Genomic DNA, 27,636 nt, shown 5'->3' with positions numbered 1-27,636 from the left:
AAAAAAAATCAAAAATATTATAATGATGGAACTGGCACTCATCAGGAGCAGCCTCAGAAACCGCAAGTAAGAGTATTTTGATTTCTTTTACACTTTTAAGTTACTACATGATTTTAATTCATAATAACTGTATATATTTTTGAAAATAAAACATCAGATCTCTATAACACGTGAAGTTCCTCCTCATTGGCGGGGGCTGTTTGGTAGCCACGCCCCCTCTCTTTCTCTGCGTGGTTGATCTCTTGCTGGGAAGCGTTGGTTGGGCTTTTTTGATCTACGTGATTCAGCGCAGTTTTTGCGGAAGGACTGTTTCTACTACCCAACAAAAGACGACAAGAAGTGACGGCGCGAGGGAAAAACGACAGGTAAACGTCTGTTAAACGTCGTTTTGAGCGTCTTATCTAAACGTTTCGGTGGTTTGTTGGGTGAAAGTGTGTTTATTTGGGCTGTAAAGGTGAGTTTTGTGGGTGTTTTGGTTTGCTTTCACTTTCTTCCAAGTTCGAGTTTTCTTGCGTGGAATTACCCGTTCCACCTTAAATGGTGCAGCAGTTACATTGTGGCACCACGTGAGGCGCCACAATGGCGGCACAATGTAACTGCTGCACCATTTAAGGTGGAACGGGTAATTCGATGTTGTTGTTTTTGTTTAAAGCTAGTTTTCACACTTTATGCTAATTTTATTCCTCAGGCTGGTTTATAAAACTGAATAATGGAGAATCCAGAGGTTTATAGCCCCACAACCACGCCCCAACAGCCCACCAAAGACAGATGTTTCATGGTGCCGTCAAAACATCTGGACTCCAAGAGGTTCCTCCTTAAAGCTCTGGAAGTGGTGAGTGACCCCATGACCCCAGCTCGTGCTTGTGTCCCTCCTTTCTTGCCGTCCAAATACGATGCACTAATGATCCCCCCTCATCCAAACTTTAAGATCACCCACCACTGCATCACTCTAGAGGAAATAAACCATTATATTAAAATTCTAAACAAAATTTTAAAAAGTTCCGAACTTCTAGGCTGTTCCATTTTTCTAAAAGTCCACATTTCAATGTTTATAATGTGTATAAAAAATTCTAAGTTCTAGTCTAAAAGTAGTTTCTAGATATATGCATAGATTATAGTCATGGTTGTAAAAAAAATAAAAATAAAAAATCTAGAACACTTCAAATTGTTTTGAAACTTAAAGCTTGTATGTTATTGTGTCTAGGACAATTATAAGCATTGAGAATCAAATGTAGACACTGCATAAATGTACAATATTACAATATGTCATTATTTTAAAGTTCAAAGTTACAGAGTTCTATGAAATAAATGCATAAGTTGCAGTATCTTGGAAATATTATTATTAAAAAAAAACTTCTAGTTTAAAAAAAGCTTGTAATTTAAAGTTCTAGCTAAAAGTTCTCAAAAATAAAGGTAGTTTTTAGAAATGTTCATATTGTCAGATTGTCTAAAATGTCACTTTAAATTAAATTCTTGGTCACAATATCTAGAACAATTCAAAATAGAAATTGTTTTCAAACTTTTTAAAAATAATTGTGTCAAAGAAAATTATAAATACCGGTACATAAATACATTTTGAGAATCTTGGAAAATATATTGGAAATATTATTATGTAGAAATTAGAGTTACAGAAAATTGTGTTCTTTCCAAAATTCCAGTTCACATTTTCAAGAAAAAATGAGAAAATATTATTAGAAAAATAAATGTAATTTTAAGTCCTAGCTGAAAGTATTCATATTGAGTCATTGTGTCAAAGGTTTTCAATTTTGAATGAACTGAATTTATACACTGTCATTATTTTAAAGTTATACGAGATACATTTTAAGATGCAGTATCACTGCATAAATATTATTTTTTAGAAATTAAAGTTAAAGAAAATTATATTCTTTTCAAAGTTTTGGTTCACATTTTCTTGAAAATATTTAGAAAATATTTAAAATTCTAGCTAAATATTCTCAAATATGCCATTATTTAAAATAAGTACGTATTCCAAGGATACATACATAGCATTAAAATTAGATCATTCTTTGTTCATGAAAATTAGCAATTGTGCTAAAGAAATCTCAGAAATATGCATTCATTAAAAAAAAAAAAAAATCCAAAAAATATTCCAGTTGATGTAAATAGTTTTTTTGGTGTTTATGATGGTTGTTTTAATGCTTTTATTTGAGAAGTTCAGGTTCTAGCAAAACATTCAATATTTTAAAATTCCAAGCAAGTCTTTTCTTTAAACTTCAGTATAATACGTTTCATTATCTTGGAAATGTGGTTATATTATTTATTTAAAAATACTACTTTGCAATTTATAAAATATAAATTGATATTTAAATTCCAAAACTCTAGGTCACAATTCCTAAATATTTAGTTGCTTAATTTACTTAAGTGTTTCTTTTTTTTTGATGGCTGCTTTGATGTTGTTCTTATGGTGTAGGTGGTGGTTGCTGTGGTGTTTCATGGGATTGGGAGGGTTTTTGCAGTGTTTGGTCACTAATAGATCGATGGCGTTTTTTTTAATGGGTTTTATTGTTTTTTTTTTACTGGTAAAATGATCAGTAAATGTACGTTTTTCAGTGAAGAGCTTCTGTGTGATGGTTTAGATGTATCTGTTTAGGACTTGAAGACAAACTGGGGGCTGTACTTCTGAGATAAAAGATGCATGTTTGTTGCGATTTAAGCTAGATTTTAGGGCTAATAAGCGAGTTATGAGATATGAGTTATGAGTACCCAGCCTCTCAGTGCAGTCATGCAGCTATTAGTTTAAACAGATAAGGATGCAAATATTGAAATATCCGTCCTGTTTATATATTACTAAGAGCATCTGCAGAACAGTGGAACAGTATAAACAGCTAAATATTGATACAGAGCAATCATTAACACCAGTGGCCATAAAATGATGAAGCAGAAAAAGCAATAATTGTTTTAAAATAAGCTTTTATTTTAATAGCACACCAAAATCTGCACCCCCGCCATGAAAGCACCCCCTCTCTTGGGTGCTCGTTTTTGAATAAAGTTAGCTAAAGCAATTTTCTCCGTATTTATCAAGAAGACGTTGCGTACACGCCTACGAGAGGTGGTGCTTTTCATGGCGTGGCTGCAGATTTAGACACTATACTATGGTGCTGAATTCAGCACCCCCGCCAGGAAAAGCACCACCTCTCAGTAGCGGCTGCAGGTGAAATGCTTCTTTTTTCTTATTTTTTACGAATCAGCGTAGCTTAGAACAGTATCTAGTTTTTTTTTCTTCATTTTCTAAGGAAAGGTAAAGTTGCATTTTGAAATTAGAGTTATATAAAAAAAAAAGCCAGGAAAAGCCCCCCCTCTCAGGAGTGCAAACCCACGTCTTCCTGGCTTTTTTTTTATATAACTCTAATTTCAAAATGCAACTTATTTATTTATCTCGTAGAACTTTGAACCTAAAAAAATGACAGTGTATAAATTCTGACTTTCTGCAGTGTTCTGGAGCAAATAATTGATTTTAACTTATTTTAATTTTTAACCAAATTATGTGTTTCCTAGATACAATTACTTAAAAGTTTGAAAACAATTGGAAGTTTTCTAGATATTGTGACTTAGAATTTTGTTTTAAGTGGCATTCTAGACAATCTGACTATGTATATTTCTACATAGAAACTACTTTTTAATTTAAATTTTAATTTTTTTTCAGCTAGAACTTAAAATTACAAACATTACAAACACTAACTATAACTATATATATATTAATATACTGCAATAAAAACGTTTTTAGGATAACGTCTTATTCTGATAACACACTGAAAGGGTTTGGGTTATCTAACGTTTATTTTAACTGCAGCCAAAAAAATATAGAAAAGATTGTTTTTGTGATTAACTATAATTCTGCAAATGTTGTTCTCTATAGTCAGTGTAGGTGGGGCTTTTATTCATTTTAGCAAATGTGTTCAAACCCACTTCTACACCAGTGTCAGTGTGAATTCACCAGAGCCTTTAGTTCACTATCAGTAGATCACATGACTGTCGGGTGTTTACACTAACTGGGAATTTTACTATTTGTCATTGTGGTTGTGTGGAAGTTTTGTGCCTTCTTAATGTTAAAAACTCGTTTTTTTGGTTTGTTTTTAACACTTTTTTTAAGTTACTATGTGATTCCTTATGTGTTCCTTCATAATCTGATAGATCACTTTACTATTCATTTACTCTGTACTGTATGTATTTTACATTCATCATTTTAGTGTGGGATTTTAGGTTTCATGGCTAAATTGGAGCAGCCTGGTGTTCAATCTTCATTAATTACACATTGCACCAGTAAGAGCAGAGTGTGAAGGTTCAGTTATCAGGGTAAGAGCACAGTTCTGCTCAAAATATTGCAATGCACACAACATTATGGGAGACATACCAGAGTTCAAAAGAGGACAAATTGTTGGTGCACGTCTTGCTGGAGCATCTGTGACCAAGACAGCAAGTCTTTGTGATGCATCAAGAGCCACGGTATCCAGGGTAACGTCAGCATACCACCAAGAAGGACAAACCACATCCAACAGGATTAACTGTGGATGCTGTAAGAGGAAGCTGTCTGAAAGGGATGTTCGGGTGCTAACCTGGATAGGGCTGTCCCTAACGATTATTTTTTAAACGATTATTCTAACGATTATTTTTTTCGATTAGTCGACTAATCTATTTATTGAGAAACATATTTAAATAATTATTATTTTACGTTTTAAAGCAAACGATAAATTACTATATTTATATATAATAACAACAACAACAACACAAGCCTACTAAACCAAACCCCACACTTATAATCACTTACATGTACAGCACGTTGTTTAGATCTATAACGCTAAAAATGGATAAGCTCCCATACACCACAACCGTGTGTTGCACTGTTTTCTGTGACCGCTAGATTTTGTGACCACTGGCAAGTAGTTCTCAGCAGACCGGTGCACTGGCCGATTCGAAACGTGTTCGTTTCTAATGTTTACCCCGACTGGCCAAAACGGTTCAGTTTAGGGCTGAGGGTAAGGTGTAGGTATAGAAAGCTTCTGTTTTGCCAATGAACGCTCATAACCGTGAGCACTGGTCACAAAATTCCGACGGTGACAGAATACGGTGTGACACCGCAGCGCCGACGGCGCTAGCTAAAATAACTTAAGGCAGCTAGCTTAGCTAAACACCTGAACTTATGAATAATGCTACTGTTTCTGGAAACTGCGAAATGCCATGCACAAATATAAACCAAAAATGTATAATTTCTGCCTGTGGCAGGTTTAAAACCTTTGGTAGACAGCCTTAAGTCTTTTTAAGGACACCCGCGGAGACCCTGATGTAAACGGTAACTTACTGTGTGACTCTGTTGACATAGTGCTCCTGGATGTTTGCGCTTCAAGTGCTCCTGCATAGCAGTTGTGCTACTGTGATAGACCACCCCCATTTTGCACATATGGCAGAGGACCACATTGTTGCCCTTTTGCGTGAAATGCTCCCAAACTTTAGATGCCCGCTGGCGTTTTTTTGTAGCTGGAGATCGCTCTCCGGAGTCCATGCTCTCCACAGGCACCGCCATGTTTACGACGCGCCGACGCGCGTTATGCAAATCGATGTATTTTCGTAATCGATGACGTCGATTATGTCGACGCGTCGCCCCAGCCCTAAACCTGGATTGTATCCAAAAAAACATAAAACCACGGCTGATCAAATCACGCAGAATTCAATGTGCACCTCAACTCTCCTGTTTCCACCAGAACTGTCCGTCACCACAATCAATTATTGTGCTCTAAAACCAGGTGTTTCAGTTTCATTGTCCAAACCCTGGTCTCGAGTCCGGACCAATCAAGAGCTGAGTCAGCGCCGAGCTCAACTCAAAATCCGAGGAAACCAGGAATCAGCCCTTTAATCAGGCATTTAAATGGCTTTTTAAAAGGTAAATAAAATCGTTTTTCTGGGATTTAAAGTGTGAATTCAGCTGTAAATGGAAATATCTGCGCAAAAAAAAAACTGTGCTAGACTGAGGTGCACAGCTTTCCACTGGGGGTGGGCAATATTATATTGTATACAATATATCGTGACACAGAAATATCATGATATTAAAAATCCATATTGTGATAATAGGGCTGTTCTGTCTTAAAAGTAGTCTATTATTTACTGTGAAGCTTTAGGTTTATTTATTGTATAATTGTTTTAGTTTGCAGTTTATATGCATGCACTAAATATTCTGCAATATTATTTGCTGCATTATATTATTTTATGCTTTATTATTTATTTTGCCACATTATGATTATGCTGTTATACTATTATACTATATTCCTGAAATGAAATAATTATTTTGCTGTTTTCCTATATCGCCAAGTATATCATTATCACAAAAATACCCTGAAATATCGTGATATTATTTTAGAGCCATATCGCCCACCCCTACTTTCCACACGTGCTCACGTTTACAAGCACGTGCCCAACCATGTGGATGATGGAGGCCATACATGCGGTTACCTCGCACTTCTTAGGCAGCAGCAGTCTGTCACTCACAGACACAGAGACAGCGCTGTGTACCTACAGTACTTCTTGTGTCAAGAATCACAGCTTTGCAACATGACGTGTTTGCGACGTGTCTTTTGCACATGCGCACATCGCCATGACGATGCTTAAATGATGTATCGTGCAGCCCTAATATGTAGCTTAATATGCATGCTGTTCTTTTAAAATGCTCTTACATACAGTACCAATCAAGAGTTAGCTCCTTAAGTTCAGTGTGTTTTTATTATTTAAAAATGTTCTATATTATAGATTAATACTTAATTCTTTCAACCTATGAAGAAAAACATATTAAATTATTTACTAAACAAAAAAGTGTTAAACAAACCAAAATATGTTTTATATTTTAGATTCTTTTATGCAGGTCCTCTTGTTTAGATGATCAGTTTTGAACATCTCTGCTGGATTTTCTCAGTCAGTTTTATGAGGTAGAATCACCTGGAATTCAGGCTTTCAGTTAACAGCTGTGCTGAACTCATCAAGAGTTAATTACTTGAATTTCTTGTCTCTTAATAAAGTGTTTGAGAGCATCAGTTAAAGTAAAGTAGTGAAGAGGTAGAGTTACAGGTATACAGTGAATAGTGAATATTTCAGTAATGTTCGAATCCAGGTTATGAGAAGCGAGAACTACTGTCATCGCAAAGATCATCAAAAACATTATGATGATGAAACTGGCTCTCATCAGGATAACGGAATGGTGTGATGTCACGGAATGTTGTGTATGACATGTTCTGTGATGTCATGGAATGTTCTATGTTGTCACAAAATGTTCTGTGATGCCACTGAATGTTGTGTGATGTCACGGAATGTTGTGTGATGTCACGGAATGTTGTGTGATGTCACGGAATGTTGTGTGATGTCTCTTCTGAAGGTCTCTCATTTGTTGTATTGTTAATTTTAGTGTTTTTTCATTATATTAAAATGTTCTTTATCGTATTTTAAAACTAAGCTCATCCAAACTATTAATAAAGACATATGGAATTATTTAGAATATGTTTTAAAGCAGCTCTTCTTGTTTAGATGATCAGTTTTTAAACATCTCTGCTGGATTTTCTCAGTCAGCTTTATGAGGTAGAGTTACCTGGAATTCAGGCTTTCAGTTAACAGCTGTGCTGAACTCATCAAGAGTTAATTACTTGAATTTCTTGTCTCTTAATAAAGAGTTTGAGAGCATCAGTTAAAGTAAAGTAGTGAAGAGGTAGAGTTACAGGTATACAGTGAATAGTGAATATTTGAGTAATGTTCGAATCCAGATTATGAGAAGCAACAACTACTCAGTCAAACATTACGATGATGAAACTGGCTCTCATCAGGATAACAGAATGTTCTGTGATGTCACGGAATGTTGTGTGATGTCTCCTCTGATGGTCTCTCATTTGTTGTATTGTTGATGCCTAACTGATGATATATTGTGTATGTATTGTGTACTGGCTACCCACTGAAGCTGCACTGATTGGTGGCAGTTGTAAAAGAGGCGGAGTCTGGTTCTCTCCTGTATTGACTGTATAAGGGGCGTGGCCTCTGTGCAGGGCTGTAATAAAGGGAAGGGTGGATCAGGTTCAGACAGATGGTGTAAGTGTTGTGAAATGGGTTGGTCTTTGCTCGGTCAGCGTTTTCAACACTGTGTCTGCTCTCAAGCTTCCTCTTAGTTAACAAAAAGTGCATTTTAGTGTTTTTTATTTATATTTTTATTTTAAACTTGCAACAAAAAAGTAAAAATACATTAAAAATAAATAAAATCAATAAATGAACACTTAGAAATAAAAGTACACACTTAAAAACAAAAGCAGTAAAATGAAAGTACATAAACAGACTAATCAGAATATATATATATATATATATATATAAAAAGAATCTCATTGAATCTGCATACAGTCATAATTATAAACCAGTAGCAGGTAGGGTGCTGATATTCGGTTAAATATATATATATATGTTGATAAATATATTACATGAAAGTTGAAAACTCCATAGTTATACACTGTTTTAAACAGAGGGAACTGAGGGCTGGGCGATATGGCCCTAAAATAATATCACAATATTTCATGTTTTTTTTTTTTTTTTGGGATAACAATACTTTTGGCAACATGACAAAACACTGCATTAAAAAAAAATCAAGAATACAGTATTGTAACAAAATGAGAATTAAATTGTGTTATTTTATACAACATGATATGGCACATTCTTAACTGAGATATAAAAAAATACAAGAATTGTATCAGATTTGTAACAGAAGTCAATGTCCAGAATGATCAGTCATGATACTAATAATAATAATGCAGGATTAAAGTAGAATAAATGATACTGGACAGATATAATCTGTCTCTAGTAGATATATAATGGGAAATAATGAGAACAGTGCGAATTTTACTTTTGATAAAAACACAAAAGTAGTACCCTAATGTGATAATTAGGGTGGTGATATGATACAATATTTTAGGAAGTTTTATCATTAACTACATAAAAAATGTTGGCGATGTTATTGCGTATGCATATTTTAAAAAGTATACATAACATGAAAAAGTACATACTTAAAAAAAAATAAAATAAATACTTAAATACATAATAAATATACTTCAGCTCTGGAAAAAATAAGAGAATCAGTTTCTCTGATTTGGCTATTTATAGGTTTATGTTTGAGTAAAATGAACATTGTTGTTTTATTCTATAAACTACAGACAACATTTCTCCCAAATTACAAATAAAATATTCTCATTTAGAGCATTTATTTGCAGAAAATGAGAAATGGCTGAAATAAAAAAAAAGATGCAGAGCTTTCAGAGCTCAAATAATGCAAAGAAAACAAGTTCATATTCATAAAGTTTTAAGAGTTCAGAAATAATCAATATTTGGTGGAATAATTCTGGTTGGTTTTTAATCACAGTTTTTTTCATGCATCTTGGCATCATGTTCTCCTCCACCAGTCTTACACACTGCTTTTGGATAACTTTATGCTGCTTTACTCCTGGTGCAAAAATTCAAGCAGTTCAGTTTGGTGGTTTGATGGTTTGTGATCATCCATCTTCCTCTTGATTTTATTCCAGAGGCTTTTAATTTGGTAAAATCAAAGAAACTCATCGTTTTTAAGTGGAATCTTATTATTTTTTAGAGCTGTAGATTTAAGTACAAGTTAAAAGCATTAGGTTGTGGTTTTAGGTATAACTTTACTTTGCGTATTGATGCACATATTGTGCACACCTTAATGCTACAGGACAGAAAACTGCACTAAAGTGCACTTTAAACAGTATTTATTGCCACTATATATTTTCTATCATTACAACGTTTAATTTAAAGTATATTTGCTTAACAATACACTTGCAGAGAAAGTATATTTAATATGTATATTTATTGAGTATATTAAATAGAAAATGCACAAAATGGCATTTTGGAATTTACTTAATTTTAACATACTTTTAATGCTCTTAAGTATAATTCCTTTTCCCAAGGGTTCTTTATAAACAAGCTGGTCAGCAGTTGAGTTGTCCAGTTTATCTCCATCATATGTGTGTGTGTGTGTGTGTTTTTTGGTTTCTCTGGAAGTGTGATGTAAATCCTGTTTTCTTCAGAAAGCTTATTTTTGTAAGAGAAGCAGATTTTTTATGCTGTCTGGAATTGTTGTGTAATTGATTGGATGTAGAAGTTGTGGTGAAATCTGGTGAGGGGGTGGTGTGTGTGTGTGTGTGTGTTTGTGTGTACTGTGTGTGTGTGTGTGTGTGTGTGTGTGTGTGTGGTGGGGGGGTGGGGGTTTGTGCTGATTTCCCAGCTGTTGTTTCCTTATATCGACATGTTTTTAACATTTTATGACCGAAATAACAACAACTCATAACTGAGTCAGACTTCCACATTCTCACAGACCAAGAGCAATTATTGCTATCTTACACCCCACCAACCATCTATTTTCACTCCTTCCTCCTGCCTGGTTTAAACAGCAGCAGAGCTTCTGAATATATCTACACTGATGGGCGTGGTGTTCTGGAAATGAGGTGTGTGCAGGTACATTTCTGGAGTTTTGCTTGTTTATCTTGGTAACAGAAAACACAGGAGCGCCACTGACTGAGTAAAACCTAGACAGATGCCAACAGTCGGACATTCATCGCTTTCTTGGCAGTGATTTGTCAAATAAGGTGCGTGCAGCAGTGCACAAACCCAACTTTTAGGCCTACAATGAACAAAATAAAAGTGTGAACGATCAGCTCAGTTTCCTCTGCTGATATGTTCAGCTGTTTTTATAGTTTTAAAGCAAAAGAAAAAGGCTTGAAACAGGAGTCATAGCCAGAAATAATTGTTGACTAATCTACGAAACTCATGACTTTTGCGTGTTTTGAGCCACGCAAGCTGTACTTTTCCCGTCGTTACAAAAGCAAAGATGTAAAAATGTCCCAAGAGTAAAAGTGCAATAAAATAATCGACTAATTGGGAAAAATAATCACATTACGCCCAAAACACTCCAAATTTAGATCAAGCTACACAGTACATGTTAAACTGCTCACCTTTATTGCCTTTTGCTTGTTTTGACCTGCTTAGACAGCTAGATAGATAGATGGACAGATGGATGGATGGATGGATGGATAAGTAGGTAGATGGATGGATAAGTGGATAGATGCATAGATAACTGGATAGATAGATGGATAGATGGATAGATGGATGGATGGATGGATGGATGGATGGATGAGTATATGGACTCCAGCAGTGCTAGATAATACTCACCTCTGAAAGATGAAGGACCTAGCGTTTAACCCTATGGTTAGCGGCTAGTCCTAATACCGCTCCAGCTGTGATAGCCAGGGTTAGCAGCAGGCTACAGGCGGATAATACTCACCTCTGATCTGGGAAAGAGCTAGCGCTTAGCACGGCAGATTATGCTAATACTGCTCCAGCCTTGATGCTGGAGACACTTTACTCTACTTCTGTATAACTCTGTTCTTCAGTGGAGTGACTTTACTGTTCTTTAATACCTGACTGATAGAATTCATACATAAGAAATTAGAGAATTTTAAGTGCATGAAAAATAAGGTAATCGGCTAATTATAAAAATAATCATCAGATTAGTCGATAACCAGAATAATCATTAGTTGCATCCTAATACTGAGCCGTTTCTCTACAGCGCGCTCTAGATGTTCATCAAAAACTCATGAAATTCTGCTTTAAATCTGTTGTTTTCTCCTCATTTTTGCCCTCGTTCACAGGCTTTTTATATCCTGACTCTCACAGACGCTCTACAGTGAGCTGCTGATTGAATTTAGCAGCTTTTATTTAATTTCATTTCCAGAACAGGTCCAGCTGACACCACTTACACAGTCACATGATCCTGCAGCTAAAGCCAAGGTCAAGCTGAAGAAGGTCAGCTGTGTGTTTTTCAGCTAAACGTATAAAATTATTAACCAATAGAGTCCATCGTTTTCTAGGCGTCACGCTCTGCTGCAGAAACTGCATCTAAAATATTACACACAGCCAGCTAACGGAAAAATAACCTCCAGCGGCCGTTAGTGCCTCCAAACCACTCTCGAGTAGAGTTGTGTAATTATGCAAAAATACATAATACTGACATTTCAGATCCAGACTAAAAAGGAGCACATAGGGAATCATGCAATAACTTAAAAGTGTTAAAAACAAGCCAAAATACTTCCTGGGGTGGTCCTGATGAGTGCCAGTTCCATCATCATTATCATCATCATCATCAACACCTTTGATGATGATACGGATGAATATGGTGACCGATAGGGGTGTGACGAGATCTCGCGAGATTAAAACGTGACAATATTTCTCGTCAAGCTTAAACGTGTCTCGCGGAGAAAAAAAACTGTTTAGTGTGGACTTCAAGCATAGTCTTAATATGACTGGTTATGGTAACGAATAGTTAAATTACGAGAGATTTAGGAGAAAAAAAACACAAACGATAGTCTTAATATGACTGGTTGTGGTTTGCACTTATTGTTTGCACTATATAAGACCTAGAAAAGTTGTATTTTTATTTTTTATTTTTATTCTTATTTCTATTTCTTATAGAATCAATGTGTGAGAGAAACCAGTCTGTTAAGTTTGCGTTATATGATTTTTCTCAAATAAAACTTTCAATTTTAAATTTTTGACGTTTTCTTAAATTTTTTATTTCAAAATCGTCTCGTCTCGTTCTCGTGAACCCAGTATCTTGTCTCGTCTCGTCTCGTGATATTAGTGTCTCGTCACACCCCTAGTAACCGATATTACACCCCAAAATATCGCACCACTCCTAAATATCACATCAGGGAACTACTTTTTTTTTTGCTGTTCTCATTATTTCTCATTATATATCTACTAGAGACAGATTATATCTGTCCAGTATCATTTATTCTACTTTAATCCTGGATATATGGAGATAGTTGCAGTGCATTATTATTATTAGTAGTAGTAGTAGTATCATGACATTCTAGATCATTGACATCTTTACAAATCTAATATAATTCTTATATTTCTGCACCAGGAGTAAAGCAGCATAAAGTTATCCAAAAGCAGTGTGTAAGACTGGTGGAGGAGAACATGATGCCAAGATGCATAAAAAAAACTGTGATTAAAAACCAGGATTATTCTACCAAATATTGATTTCTGAACTCTTAAAACTTTATGAATATGAACTTGTTTTATTTGCATTATTTGAGGTCTGAAAGCTCTGCATCTTTTTTTGTTATTTCAGTCATTTCTCATTTTCTGTAAATAAATGCTCTAAATGAGAATATTTTATTTGTAATTTGGGAGAAATGTTGTCTGTAGTTTATAGAATAAAACAACAATGTTCATTTTACTCAAACATAAACCTATAAATAGCAAAATCAGAGAAACTGATTCAGAAGATATAAAAATATTAGTTACATTTTAACTGTCCTCTTCTTGTTGTGTTACAGACCGCAGTAGGAATATGTGTGTTTAGTTCAGGAATTGAGGAGTTAATGGGATTTAGTGAAATATGTCGCTCTGCTCTTTATTCATTGATTTGTGTGGAAATTAGATTTATTTAAAGCGTTTATAATCCTGTTCGGCTGAGTGAAGCTTCACTCGGGACTTTTATTATTTGTTAGGGATGAGTGTGCTCTTCCTGTTCTGAGTATTAATGCTCTCATTCATAAACACTGGGTCTACTGTAGTTTACAGTGTTGCACTGATGCAGCACCTGTTACAGGGTATATTGCAGAAAACATATATAGAGAAAAGTTTTTTTTTTTTTTAAATGTTAAAAGTAAATTACACAGATTAAATATGTTTTTGTCATGCTTCAGACAAGGAAAAAAACACTTCTTTTTATAAATACTTATTTCTTGAACACTTTCACAGGAAACAAACCAGCAAAGCACATTACATTCACCTTAGCAGTGCTGTTCTTATTGTGAATTTACCGCAGTAGTGCTGTTTTAATTGTCAATTTACCTCAGTATTGCTGTTTTAATTGTCAATTTGCCTCTGCAGTGCTGTTCAAATCATACATTTACCTCAGCAGTGCTGTTCTAACCATACATTTTTCATACTGTGAATTTACCTCTGCAGTGCTGTTCAAATCATACATTTACCTCAGCAGTGCTGTTCTAACCGTAAATTTTCCTCAGTAGTGCTTTTCTTATTGTGAATTTACCTCTGCAGTGCTGTTCAAAGCATACATTTACCTCTGCAGAGCTGTTTTAACCATGAATTTTCCTCAGTAGTTCTTTTCTTATTGTGAATTTACCTCTGCAGTGCTGATCAAATCATACATTTACCTCTGCAATGCTTTTCTAACCATGAATTTTCATCAGTAGTTCTTTTCTTATTGTGAATTTACCTCTGCAGTGCTGTTCAAATCATACATTTACCTCAGCAGTGCTGTTCTAACCATACATTTTTCATACTGTGAATTTACCTCTGCAGTGCTGTTCAAATCATACATTTACCTCAGCAGTGCTGTTCTAAACATAAATTTTCCTCAGTAGTGCTTTTCTTATTGTGAATTTACCTCTGCAGTGCTGATCAAAGCATACATTTACCTCTGCAGAGCTGTTTAACCATGAATTTTCCTCAGTAGTTCTTTTCTTATTGTGAATTTACCTCTGCAGTGCTGTTCAAATCATACATTTACCTCTGCAATGCTTTTCTAACCATGAATTTTCATCAGTAGTGCTTTTCTTTTTGTGAATTTACGTCTGCAGTGCTGTTCAAATCATACATTTACCTCTGCAGTGCTAGTCTTATCAGAACGTTCCTCAGCAGTGCCTTTCTAATTGTGAATTTTCCACAGCCCTGCTATTCTAATCAAACATTTACCTCAGTAGTGCTATTCTAATCCTACATTTACCTCAGCACTGCTATTCTAATCAAGCTTTTACCTCAGCACTGCTGTTCTAATCATGAATTTAGTTCAGCAGTGCTATTCTAATCAAACGTTTACCTCAGCATTGCTATTATAATCAAACATTTACCTCAGCAGTGCTATTCTAGTCATTCATTTACCTCAGCACTGCTATTCTAATCATGAATTTAATTCAGCAGTGCGGTTCTAATCAAACGTTTACTTCAGCATTGCTATTATAATCAAACATTTACCTCAGCACTGCTATTCTAATCATGAATTTAATTCAGCAGTGCGGTTCTAATCAAACGTTTACTTCAGCATTGCTATTATAATCAAACATTTACCTCAGCAGTGCTATTCTAGTCATTCATTTACCTCAGCACTGCTATTCTAATCATGAATTTAGTTTAGCATTGCTATTATAATCAAACATTTACCTCGGCATAGCTATTGTACTTATGAATTCAGTTCAGCAGTTTGGGGTATTTGTTTTTGATGTTGAGATATCTCTCTCTACCTGCACTGAAAGGTGTGTGAGATCCGTTGGGGCAGGTGGCCAGGTGTAAATGAGGCATGTGTGTGTGTATTAGTGTGTGTGTGTATCAGAATGTGTGTGTATTAGAGTGTGTGTGTGTGTGTGTATTAGAGTGTTAGTGATAGTGATGTGTGGAAATCCCCCGTATCTCCTGAGTGTGAAACGCTGGTACTTCCCTCCTCCACTTCCTGCACTGATCTCAGATCAGGTTGTTCAGGGGGAAACTGGTGTAACTGGTGTAGTTATAGTTATAGTGGGTGAACTGGAACACAGTTCTACAGGGTAAACTCCAGACACTGCCCAGACCAGAGAGAGACACAAAGTCATGTGACCCGACTCATCTGATCTGATTTAATGCCTTAAAACAACCGGGCAAATTTATCTCATTTATTCTCCTTTAAACAGCCAGAAATCCTGATATATTTACTGTTTAAATCAGTGTGGGGGTTTCAGATCAACTTGTTTAGGGTGGGGGTTTAAATAAGATCATCTGAGCGCGGGGGCTTTAGATTAACTCCTTCCGAGTGGGGGGTTTAAATGAGTTAAACTCAGAGTGAATTTTTTTTTGACAAACTCAGTGTGGGGGTTTTAGATGAACTCATTCAGAGTGGGGATTTTAGATGCGGTAATCTCAGAGTGGGGGTTTAAATGAGTCCCTCTCAGAGGGGGGGTTTGAGATTAACTTAGTTGGATTCGAACATTGCTCAAATATTCACTATTCACTGTATACCTGTAACTCTACCTCTTCACTACTTTACTTTAACTGATGCTCTCAAACACTTTATTAAGAGACAAGAAATTCAAGTAATTAACTCTTGATGAGTTCAGCACAGCTGTTAACTGAAAGCCTGAATTCCAGGTGACTCTACCACATAAAACTGACTGAGAAAATCCAGCCAAAGTTCTTCAAATACTTCAATTTTGTTTAGCTAATAAATAATTCCATATGTTTTTTTTTTCATAGTTTGGGTGAGTTTAGTAGCAGAAGCTTATCTACTGAGATTCCCTCTGGTAGATTTATTATAGGAAGATCTATAATCTCTATTATATCAGTTTTAAAATGCAATATATTAATTTGATATCTTTAACTGCAGAGATTTCCAGCACCACACCAGTGTTTATATTGCGTGTTTGTTGTGTGCAGATCTAAAGTTGGGGTTATTTTAGTCTCAGCAGTGCTTGAGGTACCTGTAAATAGGAGTATTTTTATTTTACTGCGCTGACGTCACTCAGACGCTCTGTTTTTCTACTTTACTCGACTCTAAATCCACCAGAACTTCAGCACATGACCGCAGGACTGAGCGGAACTGGGTCAGATGCTTCGTCTGTCGGGTTTACCCTGAGAAAACTGGACTGTTCACGGTGGAAATCACTGAGAAATTCCCAATCATCTGCTTTTATTTCCTTCTGATCAGATAAATTAAATACCCTCTAAACTCCTGAACATCTGAACCATGGCTGGGGTGTGTTTACATTCTATACAGTACAGTTATTACAGTTAGTTTTGGTTTCAGGCTCTACAGGACGAATCTAAAGTAGCAGGACGTTATTTTAGAAACGAAAAGAGGAAATGAAAAGTACAGTGTCTCGCACTTTGAACTCTTTCACATTTGGTCACCTTACAGCCACAAACTTCAATATATATTTTACTGAGATTTTAAGTGATAAAACCAACACAAAGTTTACAAGCAAGGAGAGCAGTGATCAGAGTAGGGCTGGCCCGAATAGCGTTTTTTGAGCTCCGGATATTCGGCACTGATTCGAAGCGAATATTCGAATATTCGTTTTTAAAAAAAGAGGTAAAAAAAAAAAAAAGGAAATCACGGCCCCTTTAATCCACTGAAAAATGTTCAATTTGCTCTGACCGACGAGACATATTCACCCCGGATTTTTGGTGTTTTTATCCCCCATATTTTTGTGTTTTCACCCCATATTTTTTCTGTGTTTTTAGCTCAGATTTCTTTGTGTTGTCATCCCGGAATTTCTGCTGCCCCACACCGCGGCTTATCCGCTGCGTAAGCAGGCTAGGAGGCTGCTGCTGCACGGTTTCTCCACTGCGCAAGCCAGCCCAGTAAATTGCTGTTTGTGTTTTCACACTTAGGCTATTTGCTTAAAAAAACAAACAAAAAAAACGTTTGTTCAGGAAGTATTTTATATTCTTAAACATTGTTGATTATATTAGAGGACAGTCATTGTAAACTGTACTTGGTCTATTTCGGTTAAAGGATTGTGCAGGGCATATTACTGATTTTGTATTTTTGCACTTGGGCTATAAGCTCAATATTAAATATTTCGTTTGTTTAGAAATTATTTTATATTTTAAACCATGTTAAATTATATTAGAGTAGAGGAAAGTCATTGTTAATGACGTTATTGTACTTGGTCTATTTCGGTTTAAGCATTGTGCAGGGCATAGCCGTATTACTGATTATGTATTTTTGCACTTGGGCTATAAGCTCAATATTAAATATTTCGTTTGCTTAGAAATTATTTTATATTTTTAAACCATTTTAAATTATATTAGATAAGAGGAAATTCGTTCAGACATCATTTTTGTAGGCCAGGCTTTTGTAACCGATTTAGCCCCTACTGTTTCCACATTACCCCTTACGTTTTATTATATAAATCAGTTTCGTTTTTTTTATCATGTATAATAGAGGTCTGAGCGAGACTGATTTTTAAACCCACTCTTCCACGCTCCCGCGTTTCTGTCTCGTTACCGCTCCGCAAAAAAATTGCTTCTTTTAATCCCGCGCCCGCCCGCCACATACACATTTCTGCCGCTCCCGCCCCACGTTCCTAATATAAATTAAATAAACTACATTTAATGCTTCAAATTTACTTATATATTTATTAAAACAGCAGCGCTGAATAGTGCGGTCCCGTTCCTTACCCCAGTCCAAACACCATCGGTGTGTGCGTGTGTGTGTCGGTCCATCCTGCGCGTTGAGAGTTTTCTTTAGGTTTTTTTTTAACAATTATTACAGTTTTCTTAACTATTTATTAATTTGCTCCCGCATCGTCTGGATTAAACTCCCGCTCCAGCCAATAACAGTTCAGTTCTGTCCCGCGCGCAAGATATTCTGACGGGACCCGCGAGAACAGAAGTGGTTAGAGTGAGGTGGAACTCTGGAAAGGAGAAAAAAAACGAATATCCGAATACCAAAATTAAAAACCGAATACCTACTCAACGAACGAATATCCGAATACCCGAATATTCGGGTCCAGCCCTAGATCAGAGACGCAGCCAAGAGGTCCATGATCACTCTGGAGGAGCTGCAGAAATCCACAACTCAGATGAATCAGGAGAATCTGTCCACAGAACAACTATCATAAGTCCTGTGCTCCTCATATTTGGCCTTTATGGAAGAGTTTCAAGAAGAAATCCACTGTTAACAGAAACATATGAACTGCTGTTTTATTGAACCTTTTTTTTTTTTTTTTACTTTTTTGGTCCATCCCAAAATATCAAATGTAAAACATGCTGCAAACCACGATTCAGATCAAAGAACCCAAATCAATCAGTCACAATTTCAGGTAAATATTTGGTGCGTCCCCTTTATCTACAGTAGTGTTGAAGCTGCAGACATGTGACGGTTCATCACGGGTGTATTTCACACATTTCACTCATTTACAAGCACATCCCTCAGCCATGTGGAGGCCATGCGGTTACCTCGTGTTTACACCTGCTCCTTCTGATTAATTCAGATTAATTCAGGTTTGTTCTGGTTAATTCTGGATACATTTGTTTAAATCAAGCTAATTCTGGTTAATTCAGGTTAATTGAGGCTGAATGAGATCTGGTTAAGTCAGTACGGTTGTAGTTGTGACGGAGTTGATGTTTCTGTTCTGGTTAATTCAGGTTTACTCTGGTTTAGTCAGTACGGCTGTTGTGACGGAGTTGATGTTTCTCCGGTTAATTCAGGTTAATTCAGGTTAACTCAGGTTAATTCTGGTTTAGTCAGTATGGCTGTAGTTGTGACTGAATTGATGTTTCTGTTGGTCTATTTAGTTCAGGTTAATTCCGGTTAATTCAGGTTAATTCTGGTTAACTCTGGTTTAGTCTGTACAGTTGTAGTTGTGACGGAGTTGATGTTTCTGTTCAGGTTAGTTCTGGTTAATTCAGGTTAATTCAGGTTAACTCTGGTTAATTCAGGTTAATTCTGGTTAACTCTGGTTAATTCTGGTTAATTCTGGTTAATTCTGGTTAATTCAGGTTAACTCTGGTTAATTCAGGTTAATTCAGGTTTAGTCAGTACGGTTTCAGTTGTGATGGAGTTGATGTTTCTGTTGTTCAGGTTAATTCGGGTTAATTCAGTACGGTTGTAGTTGTGACGAAGTTTCTGTTCGTCAAGTTAATTCAGGTTAACTCTGGTTAATTCTGGTTTAGTCTGTACGGTTGGTGTTGTGACTGAGTTTCTGTGGGTCAGGTCAGTTCAGGTTAATTCAGGTTAACTCTGGTTAATTCAGTACGGTTGTAGTTGTGACGGAGTTGATGTTTCTATTCAGGTTAATTCAGGTTAATTCAGGTTAACTCTGGTTTAGTCACCACGGTTGTAGTTGTGACGGAGTTTCTGTGGGTCAGGTCGGGGAGTGTGTGCTGGGAGGTGGTGATAAGGCCTGGTGGTGACGTAGCCGTCCGGTTAGCGTTAGCCACAGGTTCCTCAGGAAGTGGGGTTATCCTGCCTTTTTCCTCCCATTACATTAACACCGCTAACACTTAGTGGCTAACGTCACTCTCCAGCTCACCAGCAGATTCACTATTATAACCTGAACTGTTACAGCCTGAGTTACAACACCTGCCTCCATTACCTGATCAACTCCTGTTACTGACGTACACAGCTTATATAATCTGTACTGGAGTCTGAGTCAATTCATTTTCCCCATTGTCCTGATCTGATACTTTGCCAATACCATTAAGAATTAATTAAAAAGTTTTTAATTATTAGTTTAAGCAATGTTTAGCATGAAATAAACACATGCTAAATGATTTTCATATAAATATATGCATCTTTACTTTGCATATTTATAATAATAGTGTAGTGTGATTTAGACTAGACTTTTTTTTACTGTATTATAATATTTATAACAGAGTGAAGTTTTGATGCTTTTAAATGAGAATATTGTGATATTCTGAGTTACTGAGTTTAACAGAACTTTAAGAGTAGATCAGGTGAGCTCTGACTTTGGTGGATTGCTATTGTAACGGTGCAGCTACCTGGACGTGTTCAACAAACTCTTCTCAGCAGAGGAAACTGAGCTGCTGGTTGACGCTTTACTTATTTACTATTCTGTTTACTGTTGATGTAAAAGTTGGGTTTGTGCACTGCAGCGCCAAGATAGCGATGAACGTCTGACTGTTGGCGTCTGTCTAGGTTGTATTCAGTCGGTGGAGCTCCAAGACAAACAAGCCAAACTCCAGAAATGTACCTGAACACACCTCATTTCCAGAACACCACGCCCATCAGTGTAGATATATTCAGAAGCTCTGCTGCTGTTTAAACCAGGCAGGAGGAAGGCGTGAAAATAGACTGTTAACAGGGTGTAAGATAGCAATGAGCATCAGCAGATTTAATATAATAGAAGGTATAATATCGGTTATTTGGATCTGCCAAAAACTCCCACATTGGTTGTTCCTTAAAGTAATTTCTCATAGTAATTTCTGGGTAAGAGTAGAATCAGAAACCACATTCAGTACTGATGTAGTTTCAGTATGAAACTCTGCTCTCAGCTGATCTGGGCTCGGTTTCCTGAACGTTTCTTACAACAAAGATTTTTTTTTTTTTTTAACGGCCTCTCTCTGTATCTGTCTCTCTCTCTCTTTCTCGCTCTCTCTCTTTCTAATAGTTATTTGATCTAATGTCTCTAAAAACAGTGAAAGTAGTTTTATCGTAAATGCGCAGTAGTACTAGTTATTCCAGTTTTCAGTTCAGATGGGAAGTGATGATGATAAGTAGGGTAGGGATGGTATAGATAGCTATGAGTGGGTGTATATATATATCATATATCATCACTGTCCAATGAAAAACATGCATCTAAAAAAAAGGAACTTTACAGGAGAGAGAGACGATGTAAAAAGAGTTTATTTCAGGTCATTTTTAAGTATTTCTATTGGTCCTTTCATCAAGAAATTGTGGTACAGTGTAAGGGACAGTTTGTCTGTTTAAAGTATGTATTAGGGGTGGGCGATAAGGCTCTAAAATAATATCCCGATATATCAGGGTATTTTACTTATATATACTTGGTGATATATGAAAACAGCAAAATAATTAATTAATTTCAGGAATATAGTATATAATAGTATAACAGTATAATCATAATGTGGCAAAATAAATAATATAGCATAAAATAATATAATGCAGCAAAAAATATTGCAGAATATTTAGTGCATGCATATAAACTATAAACTAAAACAATTATACAATAAATACACCTAAAGCTTCACAGTAAATAATAGACTACTTTTAAGAAAGAACATCTCTATTATCACGATATGGATTTTTAATATCATGATATTTCTGTGTCACGATATATTGTATACAATATAATATTGCCCACCACTAATATTGTAGTAAACTTTGTAAAATTGACAAAAATCGAAATACTTATTTTTCATTGGACAGCGACGATATGGTTTTGGACAGGGCTGCACGATGTATCGTTTAAGCATAGTCACATCGCAGGACGTGTGATGTCACTTAAGGAAATTAAATCAAACGCGTCATGTTGCAATCTTTCGATTCTTGACACAAGAAGTACTGTAGGTACACAGCGCTGTCTCTGTGTCTGTGTGAGTGACAGGCTGCTGCTGCCTGAGAAGTGCGAGGTAACCGCATGTATGGCCTCCATCATCCACATGGTTGGGCACGTGCTTGTAAACGTGAGCACGTGTGGAAAGCTGTGCACCTCAGTCCAGCACAGTTTAGCAGCGCAGATATTTCCAGTTACAGCTGAATTCACACTTTTAATCCCAGAAAAACAAACGCTCTTATTTTTCCTTTTAAAAAGACATTTAAATGCTGATTAAAGGGCCGATTATTGTTGTTTTGCTGTTTTCCTCGAGTTTTGAGTTGAGCTTGGTGCTGACTCTTGATTCTTGATTGGTCCGGACGCAAGACAGCACGTGATTGGGGGCGGGTCTGGTGATGTCATTGTTTAATGGGTCTTGCATTGTTTAATATTGTGTTTTATTTATATATATATATATAGTCAGAAAAAGAACATTGGAGTATAGATGGTAATTTTTTTTTCATTATTTTAAAATGTTCTATATTAATACTAAACTCATCCAAACTATTAAGAAAACCATATGCAATTATTTAGTTAATTAAAAAACTGTTAAACAAACCAGAATATGTTTTATATTTTAGGTATTTAAAACAGTTTTTGAACATCTCTGCTGGATTTTCTCAGTCAGTTTTATGAAGTATAATCTCCTGGAATTCAGTTCTTTCAGTTAACAGCTGTGCTGAACTCATCAAGAGTTAATTACTTGAATTTCTTGTCTCTTAATAAAGTGTTTGAGAGCATCAGTTAAAGTAAAGTAGTGAAGAGGTAGAGTTACAGGTATACAGTGAATAGTGAATATTTCAGTAATGTTCGAATCCAGGTTATGAGAAGCAAGAACTACTCAGTAGGGTCAGTCAATCTGAAAAGGAGAATTTAAAAAACTTTGAAAGTGTCCTTAAGTGCAGTCACTGCAACGACCATCAAAACATGGTGGAACTGGCACTAATCAGGACCACCCCAGGAAAATTCTGATCGAAAAAATGAAGTGAAGCGTCAGGGGTACACAGCAAGCAAGCAAATTTCTAATTTTTTTTCAACCTGAATTTTTAATATCTAAATTATTTTTTTGCTACATGATTTGTTTTTACTTACATTTTTTGTACCTGAATTCTATAATTTAGCTGAAATGTATCATCCATCTTCTATCTATCATTTTAAAACTGTTCTAAACTGAAATTTCAATACCTGAATTTTAAATATCTAAATATTTGAAGGTGAATTTTTCAAAAACACCAGATTTAAACACTGTTCATTTTCAAGAATGGTGTTTTTTGTTTCAGGTTCTGGTGAAACTGATTGAACTCCACAGAGGTGGGATCATCCAACCAATAATTAACGAAGAAACAATGAATGTGTTTTTGTTCCTCAGCTCCTGTCGTTCGTGGCCTTCGTTCTGGAGGAAGTGGTCAGTAACTGCACTTCCTGTGCTCCGCTGTATTTTTTCGAGTTCGTCAGCTGCACAGCCTTCCTCTTCACCCTCCTCCTCCTCATCCTCCTCGTCACTCCGCTGTACCTGAGAGTCGGCATCACCTGCTGGCCTCTACTGGTAATACACTCCTTACAGCTTGTAGCTCCGCCTCCTCAGTGTGTAAAATCACAGTACCTACAGTAAGAGAGTTATTAATATACAGCGCTTGAAAAAAATCTTAAAAATATTAAATAAACATACTGAAAAATTAGTTCAGCATGTCCCCATTTACTTCTATTCTAATGACATTTTAAGTTGAATAGTTTTTGTGTAAAATGTGTATAAAGGTGTTGAATTGATGCTCTGTGGTAATGGACTGTAATCTACAGATACAGCAGATACAGGTGAGAGTGATAAAAGCTGAAGTTCTGATTTTAAAGTTAGGATTACTGGTGTTTTTAAATATATTTGAAACATGTTTTTTCAATGTAATAAACTAATATAGTACACGTTTAGATCACTTATGCTTGGTTCTGTTGATAAACTTTTTAAATTTTTTGAATTTTACTTGACTGTTCTTGATGTCAAATAATGTATTATTAATTATTGTTTTATTTAAAATTTAATTTGAACCATTTTTGCTACAGATATTAATACATTAACATCACATATGAGTGATTTTAGTGTATAAAGCTCTTTAAAAAATGAAGAGTCCGATTAAAAATGATGAGTTTCTTTGATTTTACCACATTAAAAACCTCTGGAATATAATCAAGAGGAAGATGGATGATCACAAGCCATCAAACCACCAAACTGAACTGCTTGAATTTTTACACCAGGAGTAAAGCAGCATAAAGTTATCCAAAAGCAGTGTGTAAAACTGGTGGAGGAGGAGAACATGATGCTGAGATGCATAAAAAACTCTGTGACTAAAAACAAGGGTTATTCCACCAAATATTGATTATTTCTGAACTCTTAAAACTTTATGAATATGAACTTGTTTTCTTTGCATTATTTGAGGTCTGAAAGCTCTGCATCTTTTTTGTTATTTCAGTCATTTCTCATTTTCTGTAAATAAATGCTCTAAATGAGAATATTTTTATTTGGAATTTGGGAGAAATGTTGTCTGTAGTTTATAGAATAAAACAACAATGTTCATTTTACTCAAACACAAACCTATAAATAGCAAAATCAGAGAAACTGATTCAGAAACTGAAGTGAGGTCTCTCTGTTCTGCAGGATTTTGTATACACGCTCGTCATCGCCGTTTTCTTCGCCATTGCCTCGCTTGCGTTCGCAGTAGATAACGGAGGAATGACCACGGAAAAAGCCGCTGTGGTATAGTAGCATCTTCATTTTTATATATTTATATATTATATTTATATATTTGTGTGTGTGTGATTTGATTTAAGATTTGGGTTTGTCACAAGAGGGCAGCACTTATGTGAAAGGCTGAGGTAGAGGTCAGGTTTGGGTAGTGCACCTCCTGGTGAGAGATTGCTGACTTTTAGACATGCCTCTATGATGCATACCATAATTTTCGCACTATAAGATGTTCTTAAAATCCTTTAATTTACCCATAAGTCATCAGTGCTCCTTATAATCAGGTGCTCCTAATGTATGATAATATACCAAAAAAAACAGACGTTCACTAAATTAGGGTTCGTACAGTCGTGAAAACCTAGAAAAATCCAGAAATTTAAAAGAAAAAATTGCAATTTCTAAGCCTGGCTAAGTTTTAGAAAATAGAAATACCCAGAAAGTTTTGAAAAGTCATGAAAATTTGGTCTAGAAATCTTTGTGTTTCCGTTTATCGATCGTTTTGAGCTTAAACATTTTATAAAAAAAAATAAAAATGAAGAGTCAGATTAATTTTAGCCCTACTAAAATCAATCTTAACTATAGTTTTAGTTGATTTAGTTTTGATTTTATTGTCCATGTCTGCACTGATGTTGTAAAAAAGGGTATGGTCATGAAAATTTGCCTAGAAGGCATGAAATAGTCTTCTGTTACACTATAGTAACACCATAGCAACCACCCCCTTCCCACGGCAACCATGTAGCATCACCTTAGCAACCAACAATTACCCTATATCAACATCTCTGCAAGCATGAAGCAAACAGCGTACATCTTAGCAAATATTTAGCAGCACCTTAGCAACCAACATCTGTACCACACGAACGCCTAGCAACAGCATAGCCACGGACTCACAACAGGCTTATCAACCACCTAAAGTAGCAATACTAGGTTTCCATAGCAACTGCTTAATAGCACTTAAGCAACCACCTACCAACAACTTCAACCAGCTGTCTTCTGTTATACCATAGTAACACCATAGCAACATCATAACAAACACGTAGCAACAACATAGCAACCAACATCTGTACCACACAAACACTGTGACAATTTGCCTTGAAGGCATGAAAAAGTCTTCTGTTACACCATAGTAACACCTTAGCAACCACCCCCTTCCCACAGCAACCATGTAGCAACACCTTAGCAACCAACAATTACCCTATATCAACACCTCTGCGAACACGAAGCAAACAGCGTACATCTTAGCAAATGTTTAGCAACAATGTTGCAACCAACAACTACCCTAAAGCAACATCTTAACAAACACGTAGCAACAACGTAGCAACCAACATCTGTACCACACAAACACTTAGCAAGTGCATAGTCACAGCCTCACAACAGGCTTATCAACCACCTAAAGTAGCACTAATATTAAATAAGGTTTCCATAGCAACCACTTAATAGCACTCAAGCAACCACCTACCAACAACTCAGCAGTTTTCTTTTATACCATAGTAACACTATAGCAACATCTTACAAACACGTAGCAACAACGTAGCAACCAACATCTGTACCACACGACCACTTAGCAACAGCATAGCCATGGCCTCACACCAGTTTATCAACCACCTAAAGCAACAGTGAAATTAAATTAGGTTTCCATAGCAACCACTTAATAGCACATAAGCAACCACTTAGCAAAAGCGTTAGCAGTTCTTTTGGGGTTTCATAGCAAGAATTACTCAACTCAGTAGTTACTTTAAGAAATCGGAAAAATGTCAAAAACGTGTTAAAAGACCATAAAAAAAAACATTATGATGAAACTGGCACTCATCAGTACAATCCCGGGACATGAAATGAAGTTTCCACATGAGCAACAGATCGGTTAGCTGCTAATGCTAATGCTAATGCTCCTGCCTTAGAGCTGCACCGATGTTTTAAAAATCGTATGGTCGTAAAAAAAAAAGTGTCTTAATGGTGTGAAAAAGTCATGAAAAAATTATGGAAATTTTAAGGTTTAAAAGTGTATGAACCCTCCCTGCTTATAGTGCGAAAAATATGGTAATTTAAAAACTGCATTTGGTGTTTTTATTGTGTTGTCTTGTGACTAATATTTCAAATTTGTTTGATTATCTGAAACATTTAAAAATGACAAACATGGAAAAATAAGAAATCATGAAGGTAGCAAACACTTTTTCACACATTAATGTATTTTGCATATATTTAGAAGTGCATTTGAGTGGAAGCCAGACTGGACCTGATTTTAGTCTAATTTTAGTCTACTTTTAGTAAGTAGCGCCTTACAGCAGTCTAGCTTTGATGTAATGAAGCTATGTATGATTTTTTTTCTGCGTCATGCAAGAAAAATGCATTTTTTGGGCTTTTATAAATCTAATAAAACTAAATTTTGTTGTTGTTTTTGTTTGTTTTGCAGGTGTTCGGATTCGTGGCGACGGTCGTTTTCTTCATAGATCTTGGTTTGTTCGTAATGAATCAAGGAATTCCGTGTTTGAAGCGAAGTCCAGCTGCTGACAACCCGCCAGCTCCTGTTGCGGAAGCTGAGAAGCTAAATGCTAACGGAAACGAATGAGTCGTTTTTATATCTGGTGACGTTTTAATCCAGCCAATCCACTTCCAGTTCACTCCCCAGACTGACCAATGAGAGCACTGAACCTCCCAGTGGTCTTAATCATCTTTATCCTTATCGTTTTTGTTTTGTTTTGTTTTGTTTCTTTTTTTGTAAATGTAGAGATTTTTAACCTGAAGCAGAGACGACGCAAAAAATCAGACCCCAGCTAATTTTATCTGAGC

General features: G+C 35.9%; 1 protein-coding gene across 1 annotated transcript; it reads left to right on the top strand.

Moving 5' to 3' along the window:
• The first annotated feature begins 253 nt into the window (after window positions 1–253).
• On the top strand, window positions 254–27,635 carry LOC103043795 (CKLF-like MARVEL transmembrane domain containing 6). The gene is made up of 5 exons (XM_049469662.1): window positions 254–365; window positions 689–832; window positions 23,491–23,667; window positions 24,769–24,867; window positions 27,260–27,635. The coding sequence occupies exons 2-5, from the start codon at window positions 710–712 to the stop codon at window positions 27,413–27,415; spliced, it is 555 nt and encodes a 184-aa protein (XP_049325619.1). The 5' UTR covers window positions 254–365; window positions 689–709; the 3' UTR covers window positions 27,416–27,635.
• Window position 27,636: the final 1 nt, after the last annotated feature.

The sequence above is a fragment of the Astyanax mexicanus genome, chromosome 1 (genome assembly GCF_023375975.1).
Source record: "Astyanax mexicanus isolate ESR-SI-001 chromosome 1, AstMex3_surface, whole genome shotgun sequence".
Classification (NCBI taxonomy): Eukaryota; Metazoa; Chordata; class Actinopteri; order Characiformes; family Acestrorhamphidae; genus Astyanax; species Astyanax mexicanus.
The sequence above is the reverse complement of the archived record's forward strand: the minus strand, read 5'-3'. Positions and strand labels throughout refer to the sequence as shown.